Source organism: Epargyreus clarus, unplaced genomic scaffold (assembly GCF_041222505.1).
Source record: "Epargyreus clarus isolate Ecla_fem2 unplaced genomic scaffold, WU_Ecla_fem_2.2 ptg000005l, whole genome shotgun sequence".
Lineage (NCBI taxonomy): Eukaryota > Metazoa > Arthropoda > Insecta > Lepidoptera > Hesperiidae > Epargyreus > Epargyreus clarus.
The window spans coordinates 13,812,790-13,840,765 of record NW_027332213.1 but is presented as its reverse complement, the minus strand read 5'-3'; the positions used below and the strand labels follow the sequence as shown (position 1 = coordinate 13,840,765).

At 37.2% G+C, this 27,976-nt stretch overlaps 3 protein-coding genes across 3 annotated transcripts; 2 read left to right on the top strand and 1 right to left on the bottom strand.

The window, feature by feature from the left end:
- Positions 1-66: 66 nt before the first annotated feature.
- LOC140742347 (activin receptor type-2B) lies at positions 67-7,089 on the top strand. The gene is made up of 5 exons (XM_073073256.1): positions 67-448; positions 1,116-2,032; positions 3,014-3,381; positions 4,580-4,730; positions 5,933-7,089. The coding sequence occupies exons 1-5, from the start codon at positions 394-396 to the stop codon at positions 6,104-6,106; spliced, it is 1,665 nt and encodes a 554-aa protein (XP_072929357.1). The 5' UTR covers positions 67-393; the 3' UTR covers positions 6,107-7,089.
- Positions 7,090-11,932: 4,843 nt separating this feature from the next.
- eIF4EHP (eukaryotic translation initiation factor 4E homologous protein) lies at positions 11,933-18,632 on the bottom strand. The gene is made up of 5 exons (XM_073073255.1): positions 18,139-18,632; positions 15,393-15,557; positions 14,279-14,401; positions 13,359-13,693; positions 11,933-13,322 (listed from the first exon to the last, which is right to left on the bottom strand). The coding sequence occupies exons 1-5, from the start codon at positions 18,373-18,375 to the stop codon at positions 13,205-13,207; spliced, it is 978 nt and encodes a 325-aa protein (XP_072929356.1). The 5' UTR covers positions 18,376-18,632; the 3' UTR covers positions 11,933-13,204.
- A 371-nt stretch (positions 18,633-19,003) lies between these two features.
- Positions 19,004-25,724, top strand: LOC140742345 (CDK5 regulatory subunit-associated protein 3). Its single transcript, XM_073073254.1, has 9 exons — positions 19,004-19,156; positions 19,539-19,952; positions 20,629-20,781; positions 21,135-21,362; positions 21,805-21,930; positions 22,675-22,830; positions 23,497-23,687; positions 24,271-24,442; positions 25,556-25,724. Exons 1-9 carry the CDS (start codon positions 19,151-19,153, stop codon positions 25,625-25,627), a joined length of 1,518 nt encoding a protein of 505 aa, XP_072929355.1. The 5' UTR covers positions 19,004-19,150; the 3' UTR covers positions 25,628-25,724.
- Positions 25,725-27,976: the final 2,252 nt, after the last annotated feature.

Sequence of the window (27,976 nt, the reverse complement as noted above, 5' to 3'; positions counted from 1 at the left end):
GCTGATAAAGGGCAATACTTAAAAATATGTAATAAATAAAAATAAACTTTGTAAAGGTATGCAAGTGTGTCAACACTGTCAACGTCAAAAAGCGAAGCTTGTGACTTCAGATTGCTTGTTTGTGCATAAAATATTTCGAAAATACAAATTGAATCACAGCAATTAACGTGATTGCTGCCGTGATTTCAGATTTTAATTGTAGATATACGATACAGTTGTGGGCGTGTCGGTTTGATTGTAGCGGCGTCGTTCGGATGTGCGTTGTTTCAGTTGTTTGGCAGCTAATCTGACATGTACCTAACTTGGAAAATTCTTTGATGTCGGGGCCGTGTGTAAAAATAACATTGGATTGTCGCGACGAGTCGGGCGGCGGCGTCTGATCCCGCCAGCGCCATGATTCCTATGATGACGCGAAGGTTCGGCCTTTACGCCGCTCTCCTTGTTTTGGGTAAGTCCATAATAATTATACCGCCTTGACCAAGTCTTAAAGATTCAGTGCGATGTGGTTCTAAACTAGTTTTATACAAAAAATGTTGTTAAAATGCACTTAACTAGTCTAAAAGCGAAGAATTAGTTTTGTTTTTTATGTGTAGATTTTTATGTATAAGAAGTAAACATGTATTTGTCACCCATTAATATATTAAGATTATGTTTCGTGATAATTGTGAGATAAATTGGGCAGTGATAAGAACAATGACAGTATTGAGGTGTCTATTTGTTGTAAAAACCCAAAATTCATAAGTAGTTAGTTATTTTCATGAAAATGTAATAATTATCAAAGAATTTTAATTTTCATAATTTGTCTATAATGACACAGTATTAGGTGATAATTATTAAAATTTATGGCAGATTAGTAGATGCACATATTTAATTATGAATTCTAATTATTAGTGAAAATTTTGTGAATTTAACTCACCATTTACCATGTCCAAATTAACATCTGTACTTAGTTACTTAAAAGATTCTGCACCGGGCGCTGATGCCTTAATAAACAAAAATATTTGGTTGGATAACTAAGTTATAAAAGCAATTATTTCATTTTTTCTGTTTATATTTAAACAATTATTTCATTTGTATCTATTATAGTCAAACATATTTATATTGTTTTATTTTAGGGATAGAGGGGCAAACATTTAAGCCCCTTCTGGCAGCACCACCAAATGTATTACTAAATCTCCCTCCGCGCCCCAAGGAGGGTGGTATTGAAACTCGGTATTGTGAGCTATATAATACATCAATGCCAGCTCCATGTGACCCGAATGATCTAACATGCACACCAAGAGAAGTTGTGAAAGAAAAGTGTGAAGCAATAGAGGCGGATAAGAGCAACCACTGCTTTGTTTTGTGGCATTATGATAATGAGACCAATAAGTCCACAATCAAGATGAAGGGCTGTTTCCTAGATACTGTGGCCTGCAATGACAGAGCCTCCCTGTGCAGGGTACATAACATGAAGTTCCCTTTGCTCCACTGCTGTTGTGAGGGAGATATGTGCAACCAAAATGCAACCTTCCCGGGACTCGAAGCAGGTATACCAGTGCAAACGGATTCTCCGGACAGAGTACTGGCTTCTCCATTCCCAACACCAGAAGATGACACAAAGGCTGTCATAGCTTACACTTTAACACCACTATTCATACTCTTTGCGGCTTTAGTTGTCTGTTATTTGCTGTATAGAAAGCGTAAGGGAGGATCGTTTGCAGAGCTAGCGAATGGTGAATCATCTCTATCTAGGCCACCATCAGCAGGAGGGGGAATGGAGAATGAGGGGTCCAATTTGGTTGGACTTGTGAGCCTCTGTGAAGTGAGAGCTAGGGGCAGATTCGGGGCAGTATGGAGAGCTAAGTTAGGGCAGAAGGATGTTGCCGTGAAGGTGTTTCCACTGCAAGACAAGCAGTCGTGGTTGGCTGAGCAAGAGATCTTCAGGCTGCCGAGAATGGAACACCCAGACATACTACATTACATTGGCGTTGACAAGAAAGGTGACAATCTGCAAGCCGAGTACTGGTTGATTACAGCTTATCATGAGAAGGTAAATATTTCTTAATACCTTTATTAATACATCGTTTGTAATGATACTATTTCGAGGCTCAAAGGGCATACATAAGGGTGTAAGATCTTGTAAAAGTTTTTAAACTATTTATAATAATTTGAAAAAGTAAAATGGATCTTTTTGGTCAAATGTTCGTAGTTTTTTCAGCCTGGAATAAAGAAGTTTAGAAAATCCTGTAAATGAATGAAAGAATACACTTTTTACACAAATACAATGTGTGTGTGTGCTATTATGTACATAATAATTATGATTCATTTACTACCAACGTAACTACCAACATAATTTGTAAATATATTGATAATTTTTAACATCTGTTTGTTAAAGTAACTAATAGCATCACTGTTGTTGGAATAATGCAGATAATACTGAAATATTATACCATTAAATGATATTGAATGCAAATCCCTACTTAACTTAATCAGTCCTGTACTTTGCTTTGTTTGTTTAGGAATTTGTAATAGGAACAGCAAATGAGCAAGTATATCATTTGATATTAAATGGTCATTGTCACATATGAATATCTTACAAACTAAATCGGAATTCTTATATCTTTAAATGGAGTGAAAATATATTATTCAATACATGTTATACAGACATCATTTTGGACTTCATTAATTATCATTTAAGAATCTGTTTAGTTTATTAAAAGAAAGTGACAATATATTTAATACATTTTAGTATATAAAGTTATGGATAACCCATATAATTTGTTAAAAAAAAAAACAAAAATTGTATATTTTTTAATTTACACTTCTGTTGAGGCGTTTGGGAAATATAGAGTATTTTTTTTTTACAAAATCAACAAACGAAAAATACACACCATAAAATTTCAATAGTTACATTATTATTATTTATTAACTTTATGGGCATGTATATTTTTTCAGAGAAGTATAATTTCTTATGTGTACCTTATATAAGTACAGGCTTTTTTTAGTTGATTTTATTACTTTTCGTGTACAGGGCTCCCTCTGCGACTACCTAAAGGCGCACACGTTGACCTGGGCAGAGGCGTGGCGCGTGGCTGCCTGCGTATCGCGCGGTCTTGCCCATCTCCACGAGGAGGGAAATGGCAAGCCAGCGGTGGCTCACAGAGACTTCAAATCCAAGAATGTTCTGCTCAAAGCGGATCTTAGCGCGTGTATCGCGGACTTCGGTCTTGCCCTTATCTTTGTGGCCGGTCGCGGCTGCGGCGACGCTCACGGCCAGGTCGGGACCAGACGCTACATGGCTCCAGAAGTATTGGACGGCGCGATCAATTTCACTAAGGATGCCTTCCTGAGGATAGATATGTACGCGTGCGCGCTGGTCCTCTGGGAGATTGCGTCCCGGTAAGTTATTGCATTTAATTGTTTGGTTGTAGTTACAATTAGAAAATGTTGCTTAGACCTAAGCTTCAGTAATCAGTTTCAAACATACATATTTAATTACTTTAAATTGGTCGATCGTAACATAAGATTACATATTGCTCTAAGGATAACAATATGTTTTTCTCGACGTACATTAGAGACCCACCGAACAAACAGTCAATTAAAATCTGTTATGCCAACCCGGGTATGTAATGGCTCCTTCATATAAACGGTATGCAATCATGTCAAGCGGTGATTCATTCAGAGTCTTGTGCGCAACGAACGCTACGAAGGCGACTGCGACTATTATAAAGGAATCGCGATGATCAAGAGACGTTTCAGCTAAATTGGTTGTAAATGGCCTTCTATTAAGTCTATTTAGATACAGGCAGACCCTTGTGTGGACTTGAGTTCTTAGGTACTTTGTTACGTCGTCAAATGCTTTCGGCGCTGCTGTGTACTGCTCTTAAGGGAATTTTAGGAGAGGGCAGACGTAAAAGAGTAGAAATATTTGAGAAAAAATGGTACATCTTGTACAAGTACAATTGTGTAATTAAACCACCAAAGAAGGCCGGAGGGACTTTCATTTGCGTATATTTCATGAAAGGTGCCGATCTGGATGATGTTTACGTCAGAAATATTTACTTTTTCTGTTTTTTCCAAAATTTAGTACATTCAAAATTTAATGTTTACGTAAGCATACTGAAGGGTTTTGCTTAGTTTCGATGACAAAGGGGAGGTTTAAAAAATATAAATATTCAGCTTGCCTAATGATGAATTGAAAAAGTTGTATCGTCTTTAAATTACATCGATATGTCATTGACTAGAACTAAAATTAATTTCTTTATGTACACCTGCAAGCACTTCTAGAGGTTATTATTTATCGTTATCAAAAATTTGTAACAAACATGAAAACAAAAACAAACTGTTAAGGGATATAATTTAGTTTTCCTATGTATAAGTACTTATTGCCCAGTGTTTAAGTAGGCGTGCTTCAAAATTGTCAATAATTCCAAGTAATGAGTAATTGTATGTATTACGACCTATTTCTATTTATTAATCATTTAAAATAACTTACACGTTAATTCCTTATTTACACAATGATTCATGTACATAGGTAAAGGTATGACGTGTCTAAAACTAAACATTTGTTAATCAAAATTAAATATTGTTTGATAAGGTGTGACGAGGGCGGCGTGGATCCGACGGCGCAGTACCGGTTGCCGCTTGAGGAGGAGGTGGGTTCGCATCCCGGGCTGGAGGAGATGCAAGAAGCAGTGGTGCAGAGGAAACTTCGCCCGCACATACCGCAGCGGTGGCGGGATCATCCAGTAAGTTATTATTTCTTTTTTTATGAATATAGGAGATCTAAACGAGCGTACAGTCCAATTGACGGGAAGTGGCCATGGCCGCTTATGGACTTCCATAATTAACCCCAAGATAATATTAAGAGTCTTACTTGACGTAGACCACACCTGTATAGTAACCCCTGCTAAATAATTTGGAATGCCTCGAATAAGTATGCAGGAGTGGAACCACAAAGGGTTTGACCATCTTCAAAAACATTTATGCCGCTCTCTTCATTACTATAATTTTTATCGTAATATTCGTAAAACATCCTTTTACCACAAAGTATGTAGCAGCATGAAATGCTCGTCAAATGGAACAACCGCAATACAATAGAACTACAATTTATGATTGAACGAAATGTTATATTGTTTATTGTAACAAAAATTGATAGGTAAATGCAATCGGCGTACAGTTACGCTGGTTTATTTTCACCCAAACTTCAAAATTGGGCGCGCGGCACACATTCCAGAAATATACATGTAAATCTAGCGTTGACCTACCAACGAATGGACGTTAGGCCTGCGCCCAAAATTTTCTGAGATAAAAGAGTACTAGAGCTATCGGTTAACATTTGTATAAAATCCCAATGCTCATAAATTCCATTTTGCGTGTTGACAGTTTTATTTTAGGAAAATAACATTATTTTCCTAAAATAAAACTTAATTCTTGTCATATCTTTAATACTAAGACTATATTTACGTTATACTCTCATCTGCAAAATCAAACTAAGTTTTTACATGTACTTAATCTAATGCGAATTGCATTGACGCGGTCATCATTTCCCAATCCTGGTGATAACATTTTACTGGCCATTCTTATTGTAGGTATAGTCCACGCCTAACTGTTAGTCCGCTCTGAATATAGAAATAAGTCGCGTCGCAACAGCAAATTGTACATATTAGCGGGATGGAGACAGCGCGAGACCTCCCCGGCATCCATCCGCTGCCCGCTCTCGCCCACGGGCACATAGCTGCGTTAGTGTGCCCTTACGCAGTTTGTCCACCGCCACCGTCAAGGAGCCGATACTTGATACTGACTACAAGCATATACTGTTCGATCTCATTGGCTCTCTGACTATACCTGCTCGCAACAACCTCAGAGCGGACTAGCAGTTTGGCGCGGACTATACTTATGTGACGATCTGTTATTTAACGATGTGTATTTATCGTCGCGATCGTTCCAGGGCCTAGCAGTGCTATGCGACACGATGGAGGAGTGCTGGGACCACGACGCGGAGGCGCGGCTGTCGGCGTCGTGCGTGCTGGAGCGCGTGGCGGCGCAGCGCCCCGCCGCCGCGCGCGCGCCCTCGCCCGACACCGCGCCGCTGCTCATACACGACCTGCAGCCGCGCTGCTGACCCCCGCCCGACGAGGACCTGCCCCTCATACACTTCTGGTGAGGACTGATCGATGACACCGTGTAATAGTGACCGACTGTGTTGCTCCCTAATTTAGCATGGACGGGTATGTTGCTCGTCGAATTTTGGAACGAGTACTAGTGACCGACTCTGTTACTCCTTGATATCTGCATCACTCAATCACACCGTCACGGTCTTCACAGCGTAACAGCTACCAATGTTCCAAGTAAACCACACTAAAACTCATACACGACTTGCAGCCGCGCTGCTGACCCCCGCCCGACGAGGACCTGCCCCTCATACACTTCTGGTGAGGACTGATATCTAGTGACCGACTCTGTTGCTCCTTGATTTCTCGACCGAGTATGTTCTTTTGGTAAGGACTGATTAATAATACCGAAATTTAGTGACGGACTCTATTGCTCATCGAGTTCACGTGATCGGTTATGTTGCTCATCGAATTTTGGAACGAGTACTAGTGATCGACTCTGTTGCTCATCGAGTTCACGTGATCGTTTATGTTGCTCATCGAATTTTGGAACGAGTACTAGTGATCGACTCTGTTGTTAGTTGAGTTCGCGTGGTCAGTATGTTGCTCATCGAATTTTGCAACGAGTACTAGTAACCGACTCTGTTACTCCTTGAGTTCTATGCCAAATATGTAGCTCATCGAATTTTAGAACGAGTTCTAGTGACCGATTCTGTTGCTCCTTGAGTTCGTGTAGATGGGTATGTTGCTTATCGTGTTGTGGTTTATTGAGTTCTTGTGACCGACTCAGTTGTTTATTGAGTTCTCGTGAGTGATAATGTGGGTCATGGAGTTCTCGTGATCGACTCTGTAACTCATTGAGTTGTCGTAAGGGGCCTTGATCCCCTCACGATAACCCTATGAGCAATGAATTCTCATTTATTTTTGATGACCAAATTATAAAGTTCTCGTCTCTACAGCCCATTTCGTTTAGATAAGTGATTTTGGTAAAATTTGATGATTTAAGATATTCTGATGACCGACTCTGTAGCTCATTTCATTCGGACGAGTGATCTTGAATTTCGGTGAGCAACATTGCCACTTCGCAATTCGAGTGAGCCACTGGCACTTACTAAGTTTTACGTGTGTTAAGTAAGTTAAGGGAGGTTTACTTGGAACATTGGTAGCTGTTATGCTGTGAAGACCGTGACGGTATGATTGAGTGATGCAGATATCCTATTCTAGATTTTTATTAACGATCCATCCACATTTGATCGAGAAAGTTCAAGTGTAACAAAAATATACAACTACTTTTTTTGATGAGGTTTTGAATAATTTAACGTACAATGAACAAATTGTTCCAGCAAAGTATTGAGGTGTTGTTTAATGATAAAAGTTATCGCTAAACGCAACAGGCAACTAAAAGTCCTTGAAAAAGTAGCATTTATTTTGATATGACGTTATTGTGCCATGGTACAAATAATACAACATTTTTTTTTATAATTTTTTACTCTTTAGGTTTCGTAAATTTAATTACTTTAAAAATTCTTATTTAACAATTCATTAATGTTTAGGTTTTTGAATGCAACTAGTCCTTTGTCACATAAAAACTAATGCTCAACGCGTATTGCCTAACTAAGGAGTAAATTTGACTTCATTTAACGTTTATCCGCCTATCTTCCTTCCTATCAGGTTATAGATGATAAAAAAAACATCTAAATAATTCTTTCTGGTCAAGGTTTGACAAGGTGTGTAGTTAGGGGAGGTCCCAAACCAAATGATTGAAAATAACAATCCATCTTTCCACATATATGTGGGAATGTGTTGTTGCAGCTATTATAAATACTGATTGATGAATATCCAGTTATAAAAATGAAGAAAATGTAGGAGTTTTTGGTATTTTGAAATGTTTGCTTTCAAGTATTATGGTGTAAAAAACGTTTGAATGTCTAGTGAACGGGCCGTCTCGGCTTGAACTTCTTCAGTAGTATTTAGTGGACTACGAGTACAAAGGGGATTTCTTCCTCGTAGCGTATTTTTACGGCTTAGCGCCGGGACTATTCGAAAATTTACGAATAAGAATTATTCAGAAGAAATACACGAATAATTAATTGGTATCTAAATACAATTTAATTGAATTATATTTTTCATTTGCTATGATGTATTTTTTTATTTATCAATATTTGGCAGCATAAGTTTATTATATTGAAATTCATATAATTTGTTTACATTTACATAGTAATAATTTAGATAATTTTATGTTTTAGATATTACATATTTAGTTGAGGTTTGAAATCAATTAGTCCATTTTTGTAAAATACCAGTAGGTATTATTTGTATTCGAAATTTATTTTATGTGTTACATTTTGTAACTTTTTATAAAACTATTTTTACACTAACTTGAATAACATATATTTTTGGCAACTAATTTAGCTTTTTATTATATTGAAGCTCATATACACCTATTGATAAATGTTGTAAAATATTAAATAATTTGTAAATAGTAAAATAAATTATATCGAACTTGTGTATAAGGAAACGCCTATAAACTCATTAAATTGGAAAAAAATTAATTATTATGATAAATTATTCAGATACCTGATATCTGGTTGGATAAAAGTTATATTATTAGAATACACGTTTCACTGTTAAATATGTTAATACAGGTTTTGTGCACAAATAAACGCTAATATCAGCGTTACCAATTTCGTGTATGGGTTAATAACTTGCATGAATATTATAACTATATTATAACACAAGAAGTGTTCAGTACAAAATCGTGCGTTTGTTATGAAAATGTAAACCTCGCAATTTTTGTACAAATAATTTAATTAATATTTGCACGCACATCGAGGAGGATGAATTGCATGGCTGTTAATCTTGTTATTAATAAATAAGCTATAAAAATGGTGTGATTGCTTCTGTTGATACAGTCGATCTCAGATGTCTTCATTATATAAATAAATATAAAGACTATAAGGTAGATTTTTGTAAATGTCTATTTCGTTATACGCACACATAGGTAGGCAATGTATATGTACAAAGTTTACTCACACAAAGCATCACGCGCGATTTGTTATGAAATTTCCTATCACTGTATGTATGACTTGCATTAGTAGGTGTATGCGAGCTTTTTAATACTTATATTTAAAATTAGTTATTAGTTTTAAATGCGTTTTAGGGGTTCTCCGTAAGATCCGACAAAATAATATCCATCCAATCGGAGAGACTGGACGCGATAATATCTCAAAAAACATATCTTGCCTAAACATTAAGAACCCCGTTTTTAACAAGACTGCCTCTGTCAACCTGGGACTACACATTGGCGCCAATGAAGTTATTACCACTTTAATTGTATTTTGGGCTGTATGATTGCTTGAAATGTTTAATATTTTTTGAAGTTGTATATAAAAATGAATTTCTAAATTTGACTTTCTAAGTTGTGTACAGTAAAACGTTTTATAATTATGAACAAATAGTTGGCGCCAATGTATGGTAACGGGATTAAACTCGGTCCATATTTAATTTTTTAGTTCAACGCACGATAAAAATGAGTTGACTTCGTGCACATTGGACATTAATATGGATCGTGGGTTTATGCTTTAATGATTTTTATTATATTAATTGGCTTTACTTGATTTACTTAGTTCGGCCTGCTGTTGCTTTAAAAGTGCTTATTGGAATCGAAGCAATGAACTTAGGTGTTAAATTTTTCTAAGGTAAATGTCGATGCTAAATTTAAAAATTCATTAGCGATCTATCTTGTCGAAATGTAGGTAGATTATTAATAACTTCGTCGATACGTAAGCTTTTCCTATCTTTAGGCTAAGCTCAGCTGACCTCTACGTTTCTAGTTTTGTACCGACTACGAAAATGGCAAAGGTCGTATTCGAAATGGCCAGTGAAAATAGATACGGTAAAAAGTATTTGGAACTGGTTCATTAAACTTCAAGAAAGAAGCACACAAAATTAGATTTTTTTATTAAGAATTGTGGGACACGACTGTGATGTTTACTTGTACGTAAGATTGTGCTGCAATTAAAAGACAATTGTAATTAATCATTCACGTTACGTACGTGAGGTACGGTACGATTACGCTGCCGTAGATAATTATAATATAGAATACTATAATTAAATCATGTCTTAAAAATTAAAACGACGATGATTTATATTTCTTATTAATTTTGCTTGCGTATATTATGGGGCGTGATGTCCTTATTCAACATCAAAGTGCACCAGTGCAGTCTGTCCCCCATGATTAATTAGTAAATTTCTTTATATCATCGGCATCTCAGAGCATTGATATCAAGTGGCCATCTTTGGCGAGAATTTAATTATTTTATTTAACGATAGAGGCTAGCTTTTACATATAGATTAAAAATCTGTTAAAGCACTGTAGTTTACAATCTCGGACGAACTAAGATGTATCAAATGGATTATCGTGATTTATTAAACATATGTTGTAATATGAAATATCAAGGGAACCACTGTCGGGGCCCTATGCCGCGCGCATATCACCACTCATAGACTAAGTGAAGTTGCCAAATGTAAATATATAGTGTAAGTTTTAGGTCCTTTCGTCTGTACGTTAGTTGGGAGTGAACATGATCGATCATGCCTTACAATTTCTTGTTGACTTTTTATAATAGCACAATTTAATAAAAGGTTTGTCATTTTCAATATAGTATAATATTATATTCGTTATGTTAGACAAAATTGTTGATTTGGAATGTTAATTGAAGTGTTATATAATTTGTCGCTTTGGACGCGTTGTTTAATTAAAATGAATAGACTTTAATTATGAATATTGTTGTATAGCATGGATAGTTAATACCAGATTTTTAAAGTTTCACACATATTAATTCTGCTGCAACCGGCTTCAAACGCTTTCCAAATTCGGTCAAATCAATAATAATTCGTTATGATGGCAACCTTATTATATAAACACTATATATATATTATGCTCTTCCTATGATCTGAATGTTTTGCATAGCAAGTACAATCAATCGCAGCTGTAATAAGCAATACTTAAGGATATTGAATTTTTTATACAATGTTATGCTTTAAAACTTGTTAAATTGTTGCGATATTCACAAATATTTTTATACATTTTACTTATATATATCATATGATTAAATTTATTAATTGTTATGTATCTTACGCTTGACTTTAAGGCAGTTCGGTCATGTTCAACTCCTCTTGTAATATATAATTGTAAAATAAGTTAGCGAGTTTTAGATTATCTAGAATATAGACACTAGCCGTTCTGTGGAGATTATTCGCGTAGAATAAAGTGTCAACGATGTTTATCATTTATTTTTAATTAACAAACATAAATGTCTGTTGAAATTTGATGTACTAAAATATATTTTCTAGACAATTTTGTGCTTTTATTAGTGTTTAATCAGATTAATTTTGGCAAGGGGTACCGATGATGGAGAGTATGTGTATGTTCTTGATAAGATATCTATTTAGGCTAAAACCTATATAGATACAGACCACTAGGAACATAGGAACAGGTAAGATAAGGTAAATCAAATTATTACGTAAGTGATGCTACGTCTATAATTTTGGTATTCTAAGTAGCGAAGTCAAAACTTTTAATATTTGCAAAGGGTTTTTATTCTGTTCACTTTACCAAGCCTGTGCCCACCGGGTGTGGCCAGCCCACCATCCGACGGTGTGCCTTAAATGTTAAAAAAATTACTTGCATTTCATATGAACAATGTGACTTTTCATAATATTACGAAAAAATAAATAATATTAAAACATTATGTCCATGTCAAGTTGTCTGTTTGGCATTATAAACTTCAATATCCCAAAAAGGGAAGTGGGTAAACACAAAGAAAACGCAAGTAGAAAGTATGAAAAGTCTGATACTTTATTTCTCAGTAATGCAGTTCTTTTCACTGTACAAGGTGATAACAGCGGGAGTTATGGCAACATATCGGATCTCACAATGTTCCCGCATGCTAATCGATCTTAGGGCTTTTGAACACTATATGTACACATCGGACGCTGTCATTGTGAGATACGTACGCTGGGGTGTTGAACTGGCTACTGTTCGATCTCACTCATTTTCCTTACAATTAACAATGCATCTCAAAACATCCACTTTTCAGATAGTACGCAATGTAACGTTCCGTTTTACGTACAGTGCTAATCAAGTTCTACCGCGGAAGACACGTACTTATAATTTAAGTTCACCACACTCAAAATGTTTTTGTGCATCAAAATCTTTAATCCTTTCGACGTAAAAAGGAACGTCATTTATTTTATCAGCTATCAATACATTATCAAGCTCTTCCAGTTACAACTATTACACTGTATGTGTCAGATTTTAAAAGACAATAATTCATCTAATACGACAACGAGATATTTTCAAAAAGTTAAAATTCTGTGAAGCCTATAGAAATGCTGCCATAAAAGTCATTTAAAAACATCGATACTACTTAATACATTGAGACCATACTTTAGTTTTCAAAATCGTAAATTATGAACTATTGTTTGCCCAGAATGGCTTATAACAGCTGCTTATATTAATATTAATAAACTGTCACAATAAGAACACGACATATTTATACAACACACAATCTGTATTAGTTGGAAAATTATATTCCTGTAAGGAATTGAAAGATACTAATAGAGCACACTGGTTTTAATGCAAATAGTCAATATGAGTTATCTACACAACATTTAAAAAGGTTGAAGATGTCTGTTCGTAACACTTAACTTATAAATACTGTTTATATTTCAAATAATACTATGGTCCATTGAATAATTATAGAATTTTAAAATGTGTTAACATTATAGCCAGGTAAGTTTAAGGTACTCTGTCATGGGTATTGCACTATTTGTGCAAGGAGCTGGCAGGCAGGTACAAGTATTTCAATTACAGATTTAGTTTACACACAAGTTTCATAGAATTTGGAATTTAATTTCTAATAAATATGTAGCAATTTAATAAATATATCATCCGAGCTAATATAAGTAGTAGTTATTAGGTAATATTCTTAAAACTGTTTACAATATATTTGTACAGCTCCTTGACACATTGAGAATCAAAATTGACAGTTAAAATACGTAAAAGTGAGTGAGGATCGAACAGCTCAGTAGTTCGGGGCGTGTCGCTACGTGCGACTATCACGGCTCTCGCGGTTCTCGCGACTGTCACGACTATCGCGGTGGTCACGACTGTCGCGGGGCTCGCGGCTGTCACGATTCTCGCGACTGTCACGGTTCTCACGACTGTCACGATTCTCGCGGTTCTCGCGGCTGTCACGGTTCTCGCGACTGTCACGATTCTCGCGGATCTCGCGACTGTCACGATTCTCGCGGATCTCGCGGCTGTCACGGTGCTCGCGGCTGTCCCGATGCTCGCGGCTGTCGCGGTGGTCGCGACTATCGCGGTGGTCGCGACCGTCCCGGTGGTGGTGGTCGCGGTCGTTGGCCTCGTGGTCGTTGTGGCGCGAGGTGGTGGCGCGCAGGCAGTCGCCGTGCACCTTGTACTCGATGGGCACGGCGGCGGGCAGCTGCAGGATGCGCCTCATCGCGTCCCGCACGCGCGCCGCCGCCGCCGTGTCCGCCGCTGTCCGGTGCCACACCGCCAGATGGTCTTCCTGTAACGAACAATGTTTATTATAAACGCTTTCTACACTCACAGCCCCACACTAGGATTCCCTGTATCGTGGGTGCCATGGACACACACAAAGATGAAGACACAAACACCCAGACCCAGAACAGATATCTAAATTTATCGTTCAGATATCTGTCTGGCCGGGGATCGAACCCGGAACCCTTTGCGCGTCAGACCGGTATGGCGACCGCTCCGCCACGCGGGTCGTCAAAATGTAATTATAGGTCACAATCATCATCAATCCAAACTGCTTCATTACAGAGTGGGAACATTCCCAGAAAATAAGGATTTATTTGATTAGTGAGTTAGTGACTGTGTACAACTGGTCCTACACTAGTTAGCTTTACGCAAGGACAATTTATCCTTTTACTTTAAGTTTTATACAATCGCTAAAAGATCTACCTTAAATAGATATAAATATTAAATATTTCGATAGCATCCATCTGATCAGGGAATAAACCTGATTAGGTATGATATATGGTACACTGCTCACTATTTTATTAGTCATAATATTTAATATTGTATTAGCATCTAAATATTTGTGTATACATATTATAACAGTAGTTACCTGGAAGCGGACAGAGAGTACAACCCCGCACAGCTCTGGACCAACCATGAACTGCTCGCCCAGCATCGCCATGCACAGCTCCTCCCATGCGCGCCCTGTCTGCGTCTTACGGAGACGCACCACCTGTAATTCATACAACATACATGTTCACTTTACTATCATCTTTCAGCAACTAATTAATCATACAGCTAACAAATTTTGTCATGCAAAGGAGAATGCCCATTCTTGGTACTGATTTTTCTCATGCGTCAAAATCAAAGTTATTTTTTGATTTTTTTACATAATTTGTCGATCAGAATATTTCCTTTGAACAGGGGAATCCATTTAAGATAAAATAAGACGAAATGTTGATTGTTGTTCTTAAAAATTAAAATGGCGGTATTTTATACTCGGAATTAATTATTTTAGGTTTTTAGGATTATTTTAGGTTTTTTTACCTACTACCTTTAAAAGTAAATAGAATATGATAATCGAACTACATTATAGATACCTACTATCAGTTAAAACCGACCATCAATCTATCGTCGGATATTTTCGATTTTGAGGTTATGTAACATTTCGGTAAATAACTTCAGAACCCCGGTGCTGATCTAAAAATAATAATTGGTGGTAGTATTTGGTTAATTATACATCGCCCACAACAAGTTTCAATTTGATGCAACTCTGGACGGCGGTCCATACTTTCATGGGCATTGTCCTTTGTAGACTTCATAGAACATAATGATAATGAACTTGTGATATACACATAACATTGAAAAACCAGGACATTTCTATTTCTAAAATGTTTAACTTGATGGGGGTACATATTGTAGTACAGAAGATGAAGTAGGAACTAGTAAAAGGAGATTGTACGAACTAGTGATAGTGGAAATAAATAAAAAAAAATCTATTGTGCTAACTTAAAAAAAATGACCATTTGAATGACCTGTTTTCCACAATACCCAAAATTGTCTGCCTATAGTATAAGATAATAAAAAGTCTTGAGTTAACTGGATAATACATTGCACTTAACAATTAAGACATTACGGGGACCTTACAGCTTCATTTTAACAGAAAATCTAGATTGCACACATGAAACCAAGTACACTGGCTAAAACACCGATAATTCCCTCACCCATTTCCCACCGTTGACGTTGGAGGGATCCTCCCACATGGGCTTGATGCCCAGCTTGAACAGGTGCAAGTCGGAGAGGGGCGGTAGTTCGGAGGGTCGCGAGAGATGCGTGTACAGCCCCCACCACTGCTCCACCGACGCCACGCGACCCACCAGACGAAGCGCCTGCAATTACACATATGCAGAACATAGAATAACATGTCAGGAAAATTGTTAATGGGCAGATTTCAGTTGCAGGTTTAAATTTCTGCCAATAATAATATTGATATCTGCACTGGAAATGGTAATGCATTATATACTTTACTTCTTTCACTGAAACTATTTACATATAAAGTTCTCATGTGTTCAAAATGTTTTATTTTCCTAGTTGTGAAAATAATTTTTTAGACAGTTTCTATTAGGTAAATTAAGTGTCTATGTACCGCAGGTAAATTGGGACTATAAAATGCTGCTCTTATTTCTTGATATTTTTGGAGAAATAGTGCATTTCTACATGCTTGGCTTCTGTAATTGTGTCTACATGGTAAAAGGATTGCATTTACAAAAGACGTGATTGATGGTGGCAGAAATTTTTGAGGTTTGACTTGGGAGGCACCAACGACACACCTATATCTGCCTTATAACAGCAGTGATAAGAATTGTATTCTGGTTTTAAGGGTGTTGTATGGAAGACTTATAAGAAACATTCTAACTTAGTCCTCAGGAGTTGCAACACATCTGTAGCAGTAGACTAATCTTATCTGAGATTGATTACACATAGGCACATTGGATTACAGTACTATTTACAGTAATACTATTGGCTGAACTTCATGATCATATGCAACAACAATATTATAAAAAAGTTGTTCCACATTACTGTCACTCTTCATTGTCAGGTCTTAGTCAGCTTACCAATGTAAATAACATAATAATGGATAATATGTGTAATGCAGACACTTCCCACTGACATTATACACTTTACAGAATAAAGGATGCTCTATATAACAGTGGAAATTTACAGAATATAAAATCTTTATACATAATAGCAAAAACCAAAATGTAATAACTATAACAATTTTATGATACACCTAATAAGTACATCCCGCATAAAATATTGTTAATAAGAGGGCCCATAAATTAACACATGCAGAAGACCATGGAACATGATCGCTTTGGAACAAAAATGAACATAATCTCTTTTTGTACCAAAGACACTGTGGGCGTTCCTGACCCAACAGTATCTTCTAATATCATCACATGGAGCAAATATAGTTAGAAAAGGAATGTTAGAATATATCGACACTTGTTGCAGTAGCTAAAGCATTAGAAAGTCTTAAAACAATTAAATAACAACAATTTTTTGTATGTATGCAACACTATTGCCATACCTAAATTTGTCTAAAGGTATAGTCCGTGCCAAACAGCTAGTCCACTCTGAAGTTATTGCGAGCAGGTGCGGTCATAGAATTTCCTGTGGTGATGCGATTTATTTCTATATTCAGAGCGGTTTAGCAGTTTAACACGGACTATAACAATGTGATCAATGAAGGTATAACCCTATATGAGAGTTTCTAACTAAAGATTCTTCTCATTGTATGTTATATTGACATTATTTTATTGCCCCGATATACTGTTTCCAGGTATAATTTTTGACCTAACTGAAATGATGGGAATGAAATGGAAACTCATGGAAACACAGATAACGGCATATGCATTCTTAGTTTGGGCATTAAAATACAGAAAGCTATTTTTATAAGATGGAAGTAGTAAATGAGCATCTACATGGTGGTAAGTTACCATTGTCATCAATGGACAACTTTCATTACGACTTTTGAAGACTAATTTAGCATGTGCAATAAAAGTGTATGAGCGGCCTTATACATAGATGAGCTTAACACCATCGTTATTAGACAAAAATAGGTGTGTCAGTAGTGCCCCTAGAGTCGAAGCATAAAACATTCCATCATTTTTGTGTCTCCAGAGGCAACACACTAAACTTTCTACAACCTTCAAGATATTCTTTCTAATATACTTCATTTAATATGTAAGATTATTGTTCAATTCACAGTTGGTTACAAAATATGTTAATGTGTGCCAGGAATCACATAACAACGCTTTCTACACTCACAGCCACACAGCCACACTAGGATTCCCTATGTTGTGGGTGCCATGGACACACACATAGACAAATACACAAACACCCAGACCCAGAAACAGAAATCTAAATTCATCATTCAGACATCTGTCTGGACGCGGATCGAACGCAAGACCCTTTGCGCGTCAGATCGGTATGGTGGCAGCTCCGCCACGCGGGTCGTTAACAGGTAATGTTCATTATTTTAACAAAGCGTGTAACATAGTACACATGCAATAGTATGTAATATACATTTTATTATATATATACTGAATACAGACAAATAAATCATATTTGTTAACATATAGAAACAAATATAGTAATAATCATGAAAGGAAAATTATTATTTATTTATAGATTGATATTGGTAAGCCAAAAATTTAAAAGTGCTAAATAATGTTTGATAACAAGTACAAGGTCTTCCACAATCATTAAAGTATAAATAATTGTATTGTTATAAATAGAATTCAGGCCTTATGAGCCTAAATCACAAGCTTTCTAATCAACAGAACCATATCACATAAAAACAATGATTCAACTTATAAACAAAAGCATTGGACTATAACGATATGTTGCATTTTGGTGGACTATAAATATAACCAGCTTTTGGGGTATAGAGTTACTGTTACCCACCTGACCATAACCAGTGGTGGTAGCGGATAGCTCGCGGGCGGGCGGGCGCCGCGAGAACCACATCCAGTAACTGTACTCCAGCTTGTGGTGGTGTGGGGGCACGTACGGCTCCAACGGATTGTCAATATTCCTCTCGTCGTCATCCTCGTTACCATGATTCTGAATCCCGCCAACATCTCCAGATCGTCGTTCAGGCACGTTTAAATTATAGAACTTGCACATTTTTCTTTCAGTCATGTTACGCCAACTGCACTAACATGATTCCCCAACGGCCTAACCTAGGACACGTTGCCGTCACCGAGTATCAGACTGAACACGAAACTTTACAAACAAATATCAAACACACTGTACAATAAAATACTAAGCAGCTAGATACAATTCAATTTATATTTAACAATAATTTAATCATAATCAGCCTATTCCCTCTTTTTCTGTGTATAACCTTTTTCTTTCCGTCATCAAAATTCAAACTGTCAATTGACAGCATGGGATAATGCGCAGAGCGTTTCAATTTACTCATAGAACATAAATAAAATAAAAAATATAATCATATTTGTTTTTCAATGACAATATTTGCATATTTAATTAAGTTATTATAAAATAATTATTATGGAACTATTAAAAGACTCGAATTACACGTATGTACTTATGTAAATTTAGTTTAATGAGTGATAATACGGATTTGTAGTAAAAAAATCGTTTGTATATTACAATAATATCTTCTACAGCTATTTGTGAAAAGCAAAGTTCTATTATATTAATGAAATAAAAATTAAATTAAATAAAACAGATTGATTGTTTTGCATTTACTGCATCTTCGATTCTGAAGAATTCTTGAATGTCATATTTGACAATTTTATTTTGACATACAGTTGACGGCATTTTGTTTAGACACGTCACGTTGAATCGTAATATTTTTAGTGTAATTTCAATAAAAAAAATCCTTAAGTAAACAGCAAAGTAGTAATTAATGAATTAGTTCTTGTTCGGTAATACGAAACAGTCATCTACAATGGATGTAAGTCTATTATTGTGCTATGGACATTGTAAAACAGCTGTTTCCTATACTGACTTTCTTTATTGCTTTTTTTACTAAAAATGTTTACTAAACTATACTAAGAGTAAAGGTAAAAAAGCAGGTTCTAAATAAGCTTTATTACTAACCATGCCAATAAGGGTTCACTGTATTTGATACTACATAACAAGTAATTTTTTAACGGAAATTGAAAGTAATTTTGTTAACATGTTTAAAATAATAGATTCGATACTCGTTATCCGTTAAAACACTATCGCCACCCTAATTTTAAATCTTAATTTTGAATGTATTTATTATTTGGTATGTATGTTAAAGAATTGTGTTTAAAAAATTCAAATTGGTAAATTTTAAATTGTTTCTACAGGAGAGCAACATCCCCATAGACATAAACATAGGCAAGCTACAAGACTGGCTGGTGAGCCGACGCCATGTGAGCAAAGAGTGGCAGAAGAATGTCCTACCGGTCAGAGAGAAGATTAACAATGCCATTCAAGACATGCCAGTCCATAATGACATCGCCGCATTGTTATCCGGCAGCTACATCAACTACTTCCACTGTCTCAAAATAATAGAAATACTCAAAGAAACAGAGGCAGACACAAAGAACCTATTCGGGAGGTATGGCTCACAAAGAATGAAGGACTGGCAGGATATATTGAAGTGCTATGAAAAAGAAAACTTGTACTTGGCTGAAGCCGCACAAATGCTAGTCAGAAACATTAGCTATGAAATACCAGGCCTAAAGAAACAAATTGCAAAGGAGGAACAGATTCAAGCCGTAAGTAAAATTATTTATATATGTTGTTTTACTGCATTACTGTTTTACTCATTTACACCTTATATATTGTAAATAGTTGCAGTATTCATTTTTGATTAAATGTAGGGGTTAATGATCTATGGTTGGACTCCAATACTAATTTGAGTACATTATGGATGTAAATACGAAGGTGGTAGAACCCTTTGTTCGTTCGACTCCGGCGGCACCACCGCCACACCTATTTCTACCTAATAACAGCAGTGTTATGCGCTGCTGTGTTCCGATTTAAAGGATGTGGTAAGGGAGACAAACTTTTCCGAGGCGTTCCAGCTTAGTCCTCAGGGGTAGCAGTGTATCTTTGGCCGACCACAGGTGGGAATATCTCTATCTGGGGTTGATTACAGATGTCCATGGGCGGCAGTAGCCACTTACCATCAGGTGGACTGCATGCTCGTCTGCTACTCTTATATTATAAAAAAAAAAGGTTGTGTGATCTCTTAACATCCAATAGATACAGTCTACTGCCTGTTCACATCATTTATTAAAAAAAAACGAAATATGTTTTATTATTTAAAATTGTGCATTTATATAACATACACTGTAGAATGTGTCCCAACAAATCAATCTAGTAACTCTTAAATTTGGATATAGAATAACCATTGGTAAGCTACCAATATTTAGTTTTGAATTCTTTCAGGAATGTGAGAAAAAACATACAGATCTGTTAAAGAATGAAGCTTCAGCGAAATCAGATTTCCTGTCATCATGTAAGCAACTGGGCATCAAGGGAGATAAGATCAAGAGGGAGTTGGTCGAGAGGCTGCAGGAGTTACCAGAAATCTATGATAAGGTAGGTATTTACATTTAGTTTGCTATACATGCATTTTGCAGGTGGTAGAACCAGAAAGGATAGTTAGTCAGTAAAGACCTGTTTCTAGCATGAATCAGTGCTTGTACATATCCTGTAAGTCACCATCACAGATCTCAGAAGTGGCAATGCAGCCGTGATCAGCTCTGGTCTATATGGAGAGATATGCATGGGGGTCAGTGTCTTATTACCACCACAAGGACTGCACGCTTGTTTGGTACTTCAATCTTGTAATAGTAATGTATGTTTACCCCCTTTGGTACCTTTGGCAAATATGGTATTATAGGCTATTTCATTGGACTTCTATACCTACCGTAACTATTGATTATTTCCAGATTGGCAAGTCTCTATCACCATTACGTCCAGGCATAGAGCTGTATTCAGCGTTCACAAAGTACATCCTTGGGGAAAAGGCACCAGAGATGTTACCCCTGCTCCTCTATGTGGTGGAGCATGGGAACACTACGGTGTATGAGTGGGCGTACGGTGAGCCCCCACTTGGCGTGGAACCTGACCCTATACATATTGAGCTTGAAGATGACGAGGGAGGAGCTGGGGATCAGGTATGTAAGATATATCTGTTATTAGTGGTTTGGTTTTAAATAATGGTATGTTCGTTAAAAGGTATTGATAGTTGTTTCATTAGTACGCAGTGGGTGATGGTGTCGAATGTTTTTTAAAGTGTTCCCTCCAGGTATTATGATGTCACATAATTATATGGTTCTTTTTGTACGACTATGTAAATTTATATGTACTATATTATATAATATGCGATACGTGCAGTGTAATCAGCTTCAAAAATGTTTCTATTTTTTCAAACGGTTGAATTTCTAGTAATATATTTAAATATGTTAAACTATATACCATATCCAAATTAGTTTAAAAAAAAGCGCTACTTATTTGATTAACTTTACCATTTAAATTTATTTTAACATGTAATATTTTTTTCATATCAATTTCGTTCTTAATTACTTTGTGTTATAATTGTGTCAATTTAAATTGCAGATAGATTTCGGCGACAACACCATAGATTTCGGCTCTATCGACGCGCCAGGCGATATCGACTTTGGTGTGGGTGATGCAGTCGCTGACATTGATTGGGGCAACATCGACGTGGCTCCAGATGACGTTGTGAGTTTAAACTTAATATTTTTTATATTATATTTTGCGTTTTTTTTTCTACATCTTCATCATCTACTCAAAAAGCCACAACCAAACAGTGTCTTCAGCAAATAATTTTTTCATTGAGCTGTGGATTTTTAAGTGTTTTTCTTCCTTTGCATGCGGAAATAGAGAAGCTGTCTTTTGTTTTCTCTAAATGATTATTTTACCTTCATTTTCAAATTCTACATAATGGGTGCATTTATCAAAGAGTTTGGAGAGTCTTACTTGAGATCGGCCATAGATGTTACTGCTCCATACATGCTACCTGAGGGACAAAGTTGAGAGGTTACATAAAGTTTCCCTTACCACAACCTTGGAATAAAAATACTGCAGTGTTTAAAACTGTTGTTATTAGTTAGAAATAGATGTGCGACGTTAAATTATAAAACATTTACTTGTGATTACACTTATATAGGCTGATTATTTCTGAAATACTATTTAATATAATAAAAGATTCAATAACAGCTTCATTCTTTATTTTCTCTGGCTATTTATCCTATGACAATATAATATCATCATCATCAATATACTCATCTTATCATCAATATACTCTCTAAACAATATAATATCATTCTTTCTTTTTATATGGTTTTCCCGCTAGATTACTCGCCAGCAACTAAATAGGTTCTTATTAACCTAAAATAATGAAAAGAAGTATTGTAATGAAAATGTCCCCTTACACCGATATTAATGTTATTTTATTGACCCCAGGGGCTATCAGTGGACGTGGCGGCGATATCGCTGGAGGAGTCCGGCATCGTGGTGGAGGAGCAGGGCGTGGGCGGCGGCGTGGCGCGCGGCCGCGACGCTCTCACGCTGCTCGACAACCCCTCCACCAGGAACCAGATCCTGGACCAGCTGGTGGAGGTGAGTGTTACCTTTTTTTTATATTTATACCTAAACAATGGGGCAGTTGGGCTGCCTGATGGAAAGCAGTCACCGTCGCCTATGGTCATTTGGACAGAGCTTTGGAGGAGAGTTCTTTTTACACCTTTTTTGAAAAGCCCCATGTCATAGCGCTCCCTGGTGCAACGTTCGAGGTGGAAGATGAGGCGCAGGTGTAAATTATTTATTTGCCTGGGAGCGTAGATTATATTTATTTGCCATCTGGGACGCTGGTTATATCCATCAGCCTTATTTTTCTATGACGTGCCTATATAGGATTTTTTATAAACAATGCTTACCCCATTCTTGTTTCTTCTTAATGAAACCACATTTTAAACAAATCATGTCAGTGTTCTACAGCTGGAATTACAGACCTAAGTCTGTGGGTAGAATTGCTGATGTTGTCGGTTGCCTGAGCAAGAAGCTCTAGATTATACAAGTAGTTTACTCACTAGGTAGATAAATTGCCTTCTATTCATGCCTTCTATCCTCCTTTCTTACATCATCTTTTCTTCTATTGCCCTTCATTCCTATTTTCTATTTATTTGACAACTTCGAGTTTTAAGTTACGCTTCTGTCAGTGTTCTGCAACTACCCCCCTCCCGTCTTTCATCAAACAATCGCACTTAATCTGACGTCATGTTTCAGCTGGAGTCATTCCTCAAGATGCGTCAGTACGAGACGCAGGTGTCTGCGGAGAGCGGCAACTTCACGTTGGTGCAGCAGCTGCCGAGCGAGAGCGGCGCCGCGCTCGCCGCGATGTTAACAGCGGTGCGGGACGCAGCGGCGTTGGCGGCGCCCGAGCTGGCGCATTTGCATAATGTTAAGCATTCGCCCAGGTAAATACTTTTTGGAGGTTACACTTTGTTTGACGTGTTTGTTGGAAAAAATATGAGAGTAATGTTGGTAGAACCTTCTGTGTTTCGACTCCGGCGGCATTATCGCCACAACTATTTCTGCTTGGTGCCAGCAGTGTTAAGTGTTGTGTTCTGGTTTGAAGAGTAGGGTTAGGCAGACATACTTTTTCGAAGCATTACAACTTAGTCCTCAAGGGTAGCAGATGGCCAAGGTCAGGTACACATTACGGATGTCCATGCGCTATAGTAGTCCCTTACCTGTGGACTGTACGCTCGTCCTTTTGTAACCGATTAAAATAATATAATAAGTTACGTTACGTGTCCTTTCGTATAATGTTGTATTTTTATGTTTCGTAATTATTTCTCTCTTTCCGCACACACATTGACAAACAAAGTATTTGTAAATTAAATTGAAGTCGTCAATGATCAAAATGAATACTTGATAGTAAGTAAGATAATTGCAATTACAATTATGAAATTGTAATAAACACCAAATGGAAGTGTCGATTACGAAATGATGCCTTATATGCATAATAATACTATAGTGTATAACTTAATCCTCCAGATACGTGGACGTGCTGACAGCCCAATTGCAGCAGAAGCTGTCGCTGAGCGGCAAGCTGTCGCAAGCTGCAGCTCAGCAGGCGGCCCGCAGTGCCGCTGCAGCCGCCCGGGCAGAGGCGCTGCGCCCGATGCTAGTGCGGCTCGTGGCTCGCACGAAGGAGCTGCAGGCTGATGTGAGTCCATCCAACTGCTGGGCCATAGATTAGTAAAGATTACTCACTCCTAACAAGAAAATGTAACCAGTTTTGACAATTGAAATTGTCACTGTCATCTATTTTCATGTTTGAAAAATAATTAAAAAATGTGGTTTTAAATTATCTACGAAACGATATTTCACCGCACTTTTTCTTCGATTTCGTGTTTTTGCACCACTCAACTGCACATGTCGGCATTGTTCTGCGTAAATTACACCATGGCAGCCATTAAATGGCTGATATATTTGTCAGCCGTTTAAGCCATTTAATGGCTTCCTTCAATTACAAGGTGGTGAGATATCTATACTTATCTATGTGCTGGGCATGAATCGTCTCTCAAAATCAGAGGGATCTAAGCAGGGCGCCGTCATACTAGGGGCGCCGAAAACACCCGAACGTCACTGTTTAGTAAAAAACTAGGCTGTTAATGGAACGTCTACTTGAGCTACTCTTGACTGCAACATACATATTCAGTGGCTTAACTATAGTGGAGTCCACTAGGGTATGTATGCAACAGCCCTAATAAACTTTGCGCTCGAAAAAGTCCAAATTAAAATAACTGCTACAGAATAAGACCATGGTACAGTGGTAAGCAGTGATAGCCTAGTGGTTAAGAAACTCGGCCTCGGACCCCCCGGATCGTGGGGTCCGAGGTTCAAATCCCAGGCACGCACCTCTGATTTTTCAAAGTTATGTGCGTATTAGAAATTAATTATCACTTGCTAAACGGTGAAGGAAAACATCGTGAGGAAACCTGCATACCTGAGCGATTTTTAAAAAAAAAAAAATCTCAAAGGTATGTGAAGTCTACCAATACGCACTTGGCCAGCGCGGTGGACTTTGGCCTAATCCTTCTCATTATGAGAAGAGACCCGTGCCCAGCAGTGGGACAGTAATGGGTTGTTGATGACAGTGGTAAACAGGTTGTTATAATACAGAAATCTAAAATTATATTGGATTTTGACTAATTCAATACCAAAGTATATTGAATTATTTCATATTATGAGTATGTAAAACAGATTCCTATATGATTCTAATTTTATGTCTACTAGAAATATTTTCAGATGCCTAATATTTCTTTTTTGTTTTCAGATTGAGAGTGACATATCAAAGAAGTACAAAGGCAGGCCGGTCAACATAATTGGGGGCGTTAAATTCCTATAAGCATTTCTTATATAATAAGAATCTACAAAAATATGTAAAGCATCGCGGGACTAAATGTATGTGTAAATGATTTTAATACATGGATTATATATATGTATCTTTTGGTTTTATTTTCTTTTGATGTTCAGTTGTGAAATGTATATAGTAAGGTGTTTTGTAGTATTTAAAGGCTTGTTGTATCACTATAATGTGACTTCGAGAGAGGTAACTTACGAGCGATAGTAAGCTAATTATCCCTGTAATTCCGGGACAAGAATAGGGCTACGGTATCCCCTGCCTGTCGTAGGAGGCGACTAAAAGGGGGCTTCTGAGGTCGTGGGTGGCAAGAGTGGGAGCTCGAACCGCCCAGCCAACGGCCCCGGGAAGGACGGCGGTATGTGTGGTCGCATACCGTCGTACGCACCAGACGGTGCGGTGAGCGATAAGCTCACCTGGGCGGAGCCCGACGGGGCAATGCGCTAAGAGGACTCCGGTTGCGTTCCTTTGGAGATCCCGGTCTCTTCGCGGCGCTGAGGACGGCCACCGGGGGGGTTTTAGTGCGGTAAGAGTCCTACATAACCCTGTGTTGCTCCCAAGGCATCGGGTACCTTTTGAAGGTTCCCCCTCGTGAACAAAAAAAAAAAAAGATAGTAAGCAATACTACCACAATACATACACTTCTCGTGCTGGTGGCCGTCGATTATTATCAGTGGCTATTAACTAACGACCGGCCTGACCGTCGCGGCCTGTCGCTAACGACAGTCAGTAATGAAATAATACGAGTATTAAAAAATATGAATGTACGGAACCTTCCGTGTTCCAGTTGGACTCACACTTGCCAATATGTTTATTTTTAAACCATTTTTTAATTTATGTTTATCTCGTATGCTCATATACACGACTATTTGATTTATTATTTAACTGTCTATGTAACTAACATCGTGATTCGTGATTACACAAATCACATAAAATATATGAGAAGGTCTCTTATTTCACATAGTTTTACTAATTACACTGCTATCGGCGAATGCAGATGGACTCACGTTTCGACATTGCATAACGACAGCTAAGCTCATCTAGACAATGTTCACAAATAAGTTCTATGTATTTTCAATGGATGGTACAGTCGTGTACACAAGCGATTAAATGTTTTCAAATTTAAATAAATTAATTGTAACTTATATTATTTGTGTAACTATGTATAAAGGAAGTAGACGGGAGGTCTAAAAACATAAAAAATGCCTAAATTACGAACGTGTAAAATTCCGTGGTAAAACTTTGAAGTTTGTAGTGCACTATTTATTTGAGGAGTTCCAAATTATTCGGCAATATAGCATCGCACCTATGACCAACTTCAAGGCGTATTCTATTGTTTCTGGGGTTGGCTGCAGCCATAGTAACTCACCATCCTTAGTCAGTAATTCACCATCGAGTAGGTTACACATTTGTTTATTACTTAAACAAACTTACGAAATATTTTATCTTTCGAATGCCAGCACGACGATACCTTTGAAATGCCTACTTGAAGAATAACCGAACATTTATGGTGTCAATGGTGTTTGTATTTGTTCTGCGCTCTGTAAACCTGCAGCTTTGTCTATGGTTCAAAGGAACTGGCACTAGCATTAAAACGTAAAATGTTCGAATGAAGCTATTTGCTGATAAACTTAAGTGGAGTTGAGAAACAGTAATGTCGAAATTAAAATCATTGTAGATGTTTATTGTTGGAAAGCCTAGTGGTTAGATTTTATCACTTGCTTAAAACGAAGGTGGTAGAACACTTTGTAGTTCGACTCCGACGGCAGCACCACCGCCATACCTATTTTACAGTGTTCTGGTACGGGTACTGTGTTCTGGTTTGAAGGGTGTCACAAGGGAGTCATACTTTTCCAAAGAGTTTCAGCTTAGTCCTCAGGGGTAGCGGCGCATCTGTGGTCCACTTTAGGTAGGAACGTCAAATTCTATCTGGGGTTGATTAGAGATGTCTATGGGAGGCAGTAACCACTTACCATCAGGTGGAAAAAAACGGTGAAGGAAAACATCGTGAGGAAACTTCTTACTCGTCTAAGTCTTCTAAAAATGTTCTGGCAACTTTTTTATGTTATGTGGACTATGGCCTAGATCCTTCTCGCTCGAACATCATGCGCAGCATTGGGACAGAAATGGATCAACGACGACGATGTTTCTTTTTACATGGTGGTATTTGCAGGACAGATTTTATCAGGATGAACTGAATTTAATTTATATTTCGATTAAAATGGATCGAATAAAATTGGATATAAATACACATTCTCATTGATAAAAAAAAATCTTCTACTTGCTTGCGTCAGGCTGCTAAACCGCAATAAAATTTAAACAAAAACAAAAAGA

Bases quoted from the DNA above. Each gene is read 5' to 3' on its own strand.
- LOC140742347 (XM_073073256.1), top strand. From the start codon at position 394: ATGATTCCTATGATGACGCGAAGGTTCGGCCTTTACGCCGCTCTCCTT. The intron at 449-1,115 runs GTAAGTCCATAA...GTTTTATTTTAG, and splicing joins CGCCGCTCTCCTTGTTTTGG to GGATAGAGGGGCAAACATTT. The intron at 3,382-4,579 runs GTAAGTTATTGC...TTGTTTGATAAG, and splicing joins CTCTGGGAGATTGCGTCCCG to GTGTGACGAGGGCGGCGTGG.
- eIF4EHP (XM_073073255.1), bottom strand. From the start codon at position 18,375: ATGACTGAAAGAAAAATGTGCAAGTTCTATAATTTAAACGTGCCTGAA. The intron at 15,558-18,138 runs GTGGGTAACAGT...GTGTAATTGCAG, and splicing joins CCACCACTGGTTATGGTCAG to GCGCTTCGTCTGGTGGGTCG. The intron at 13,694-14,278 runs GTAACTACTGTT...TGTTCGTTACAG, and splicing joins TACTCTCTGTCCGCTTCCAG to GAAGACCATCTGGCGGTGTG.
- LOC140742345 (XM_073073254.1), top strand. The intron at 21,363-21,804 runs GTATGTAAGATA...TTTAAATTGCAG, and splicing joins AGGGAGGAGCTGGGGATCAG to ATAGATTTCGGCGACAACAC. The intron at 22,831-23,496 runs GTGAGTGTTACC...GTCATGTTTCAG, and splicing joins TCCTGGACCAGCTGGTGGAG to CTGGAGTCATTCCTCAAGAT.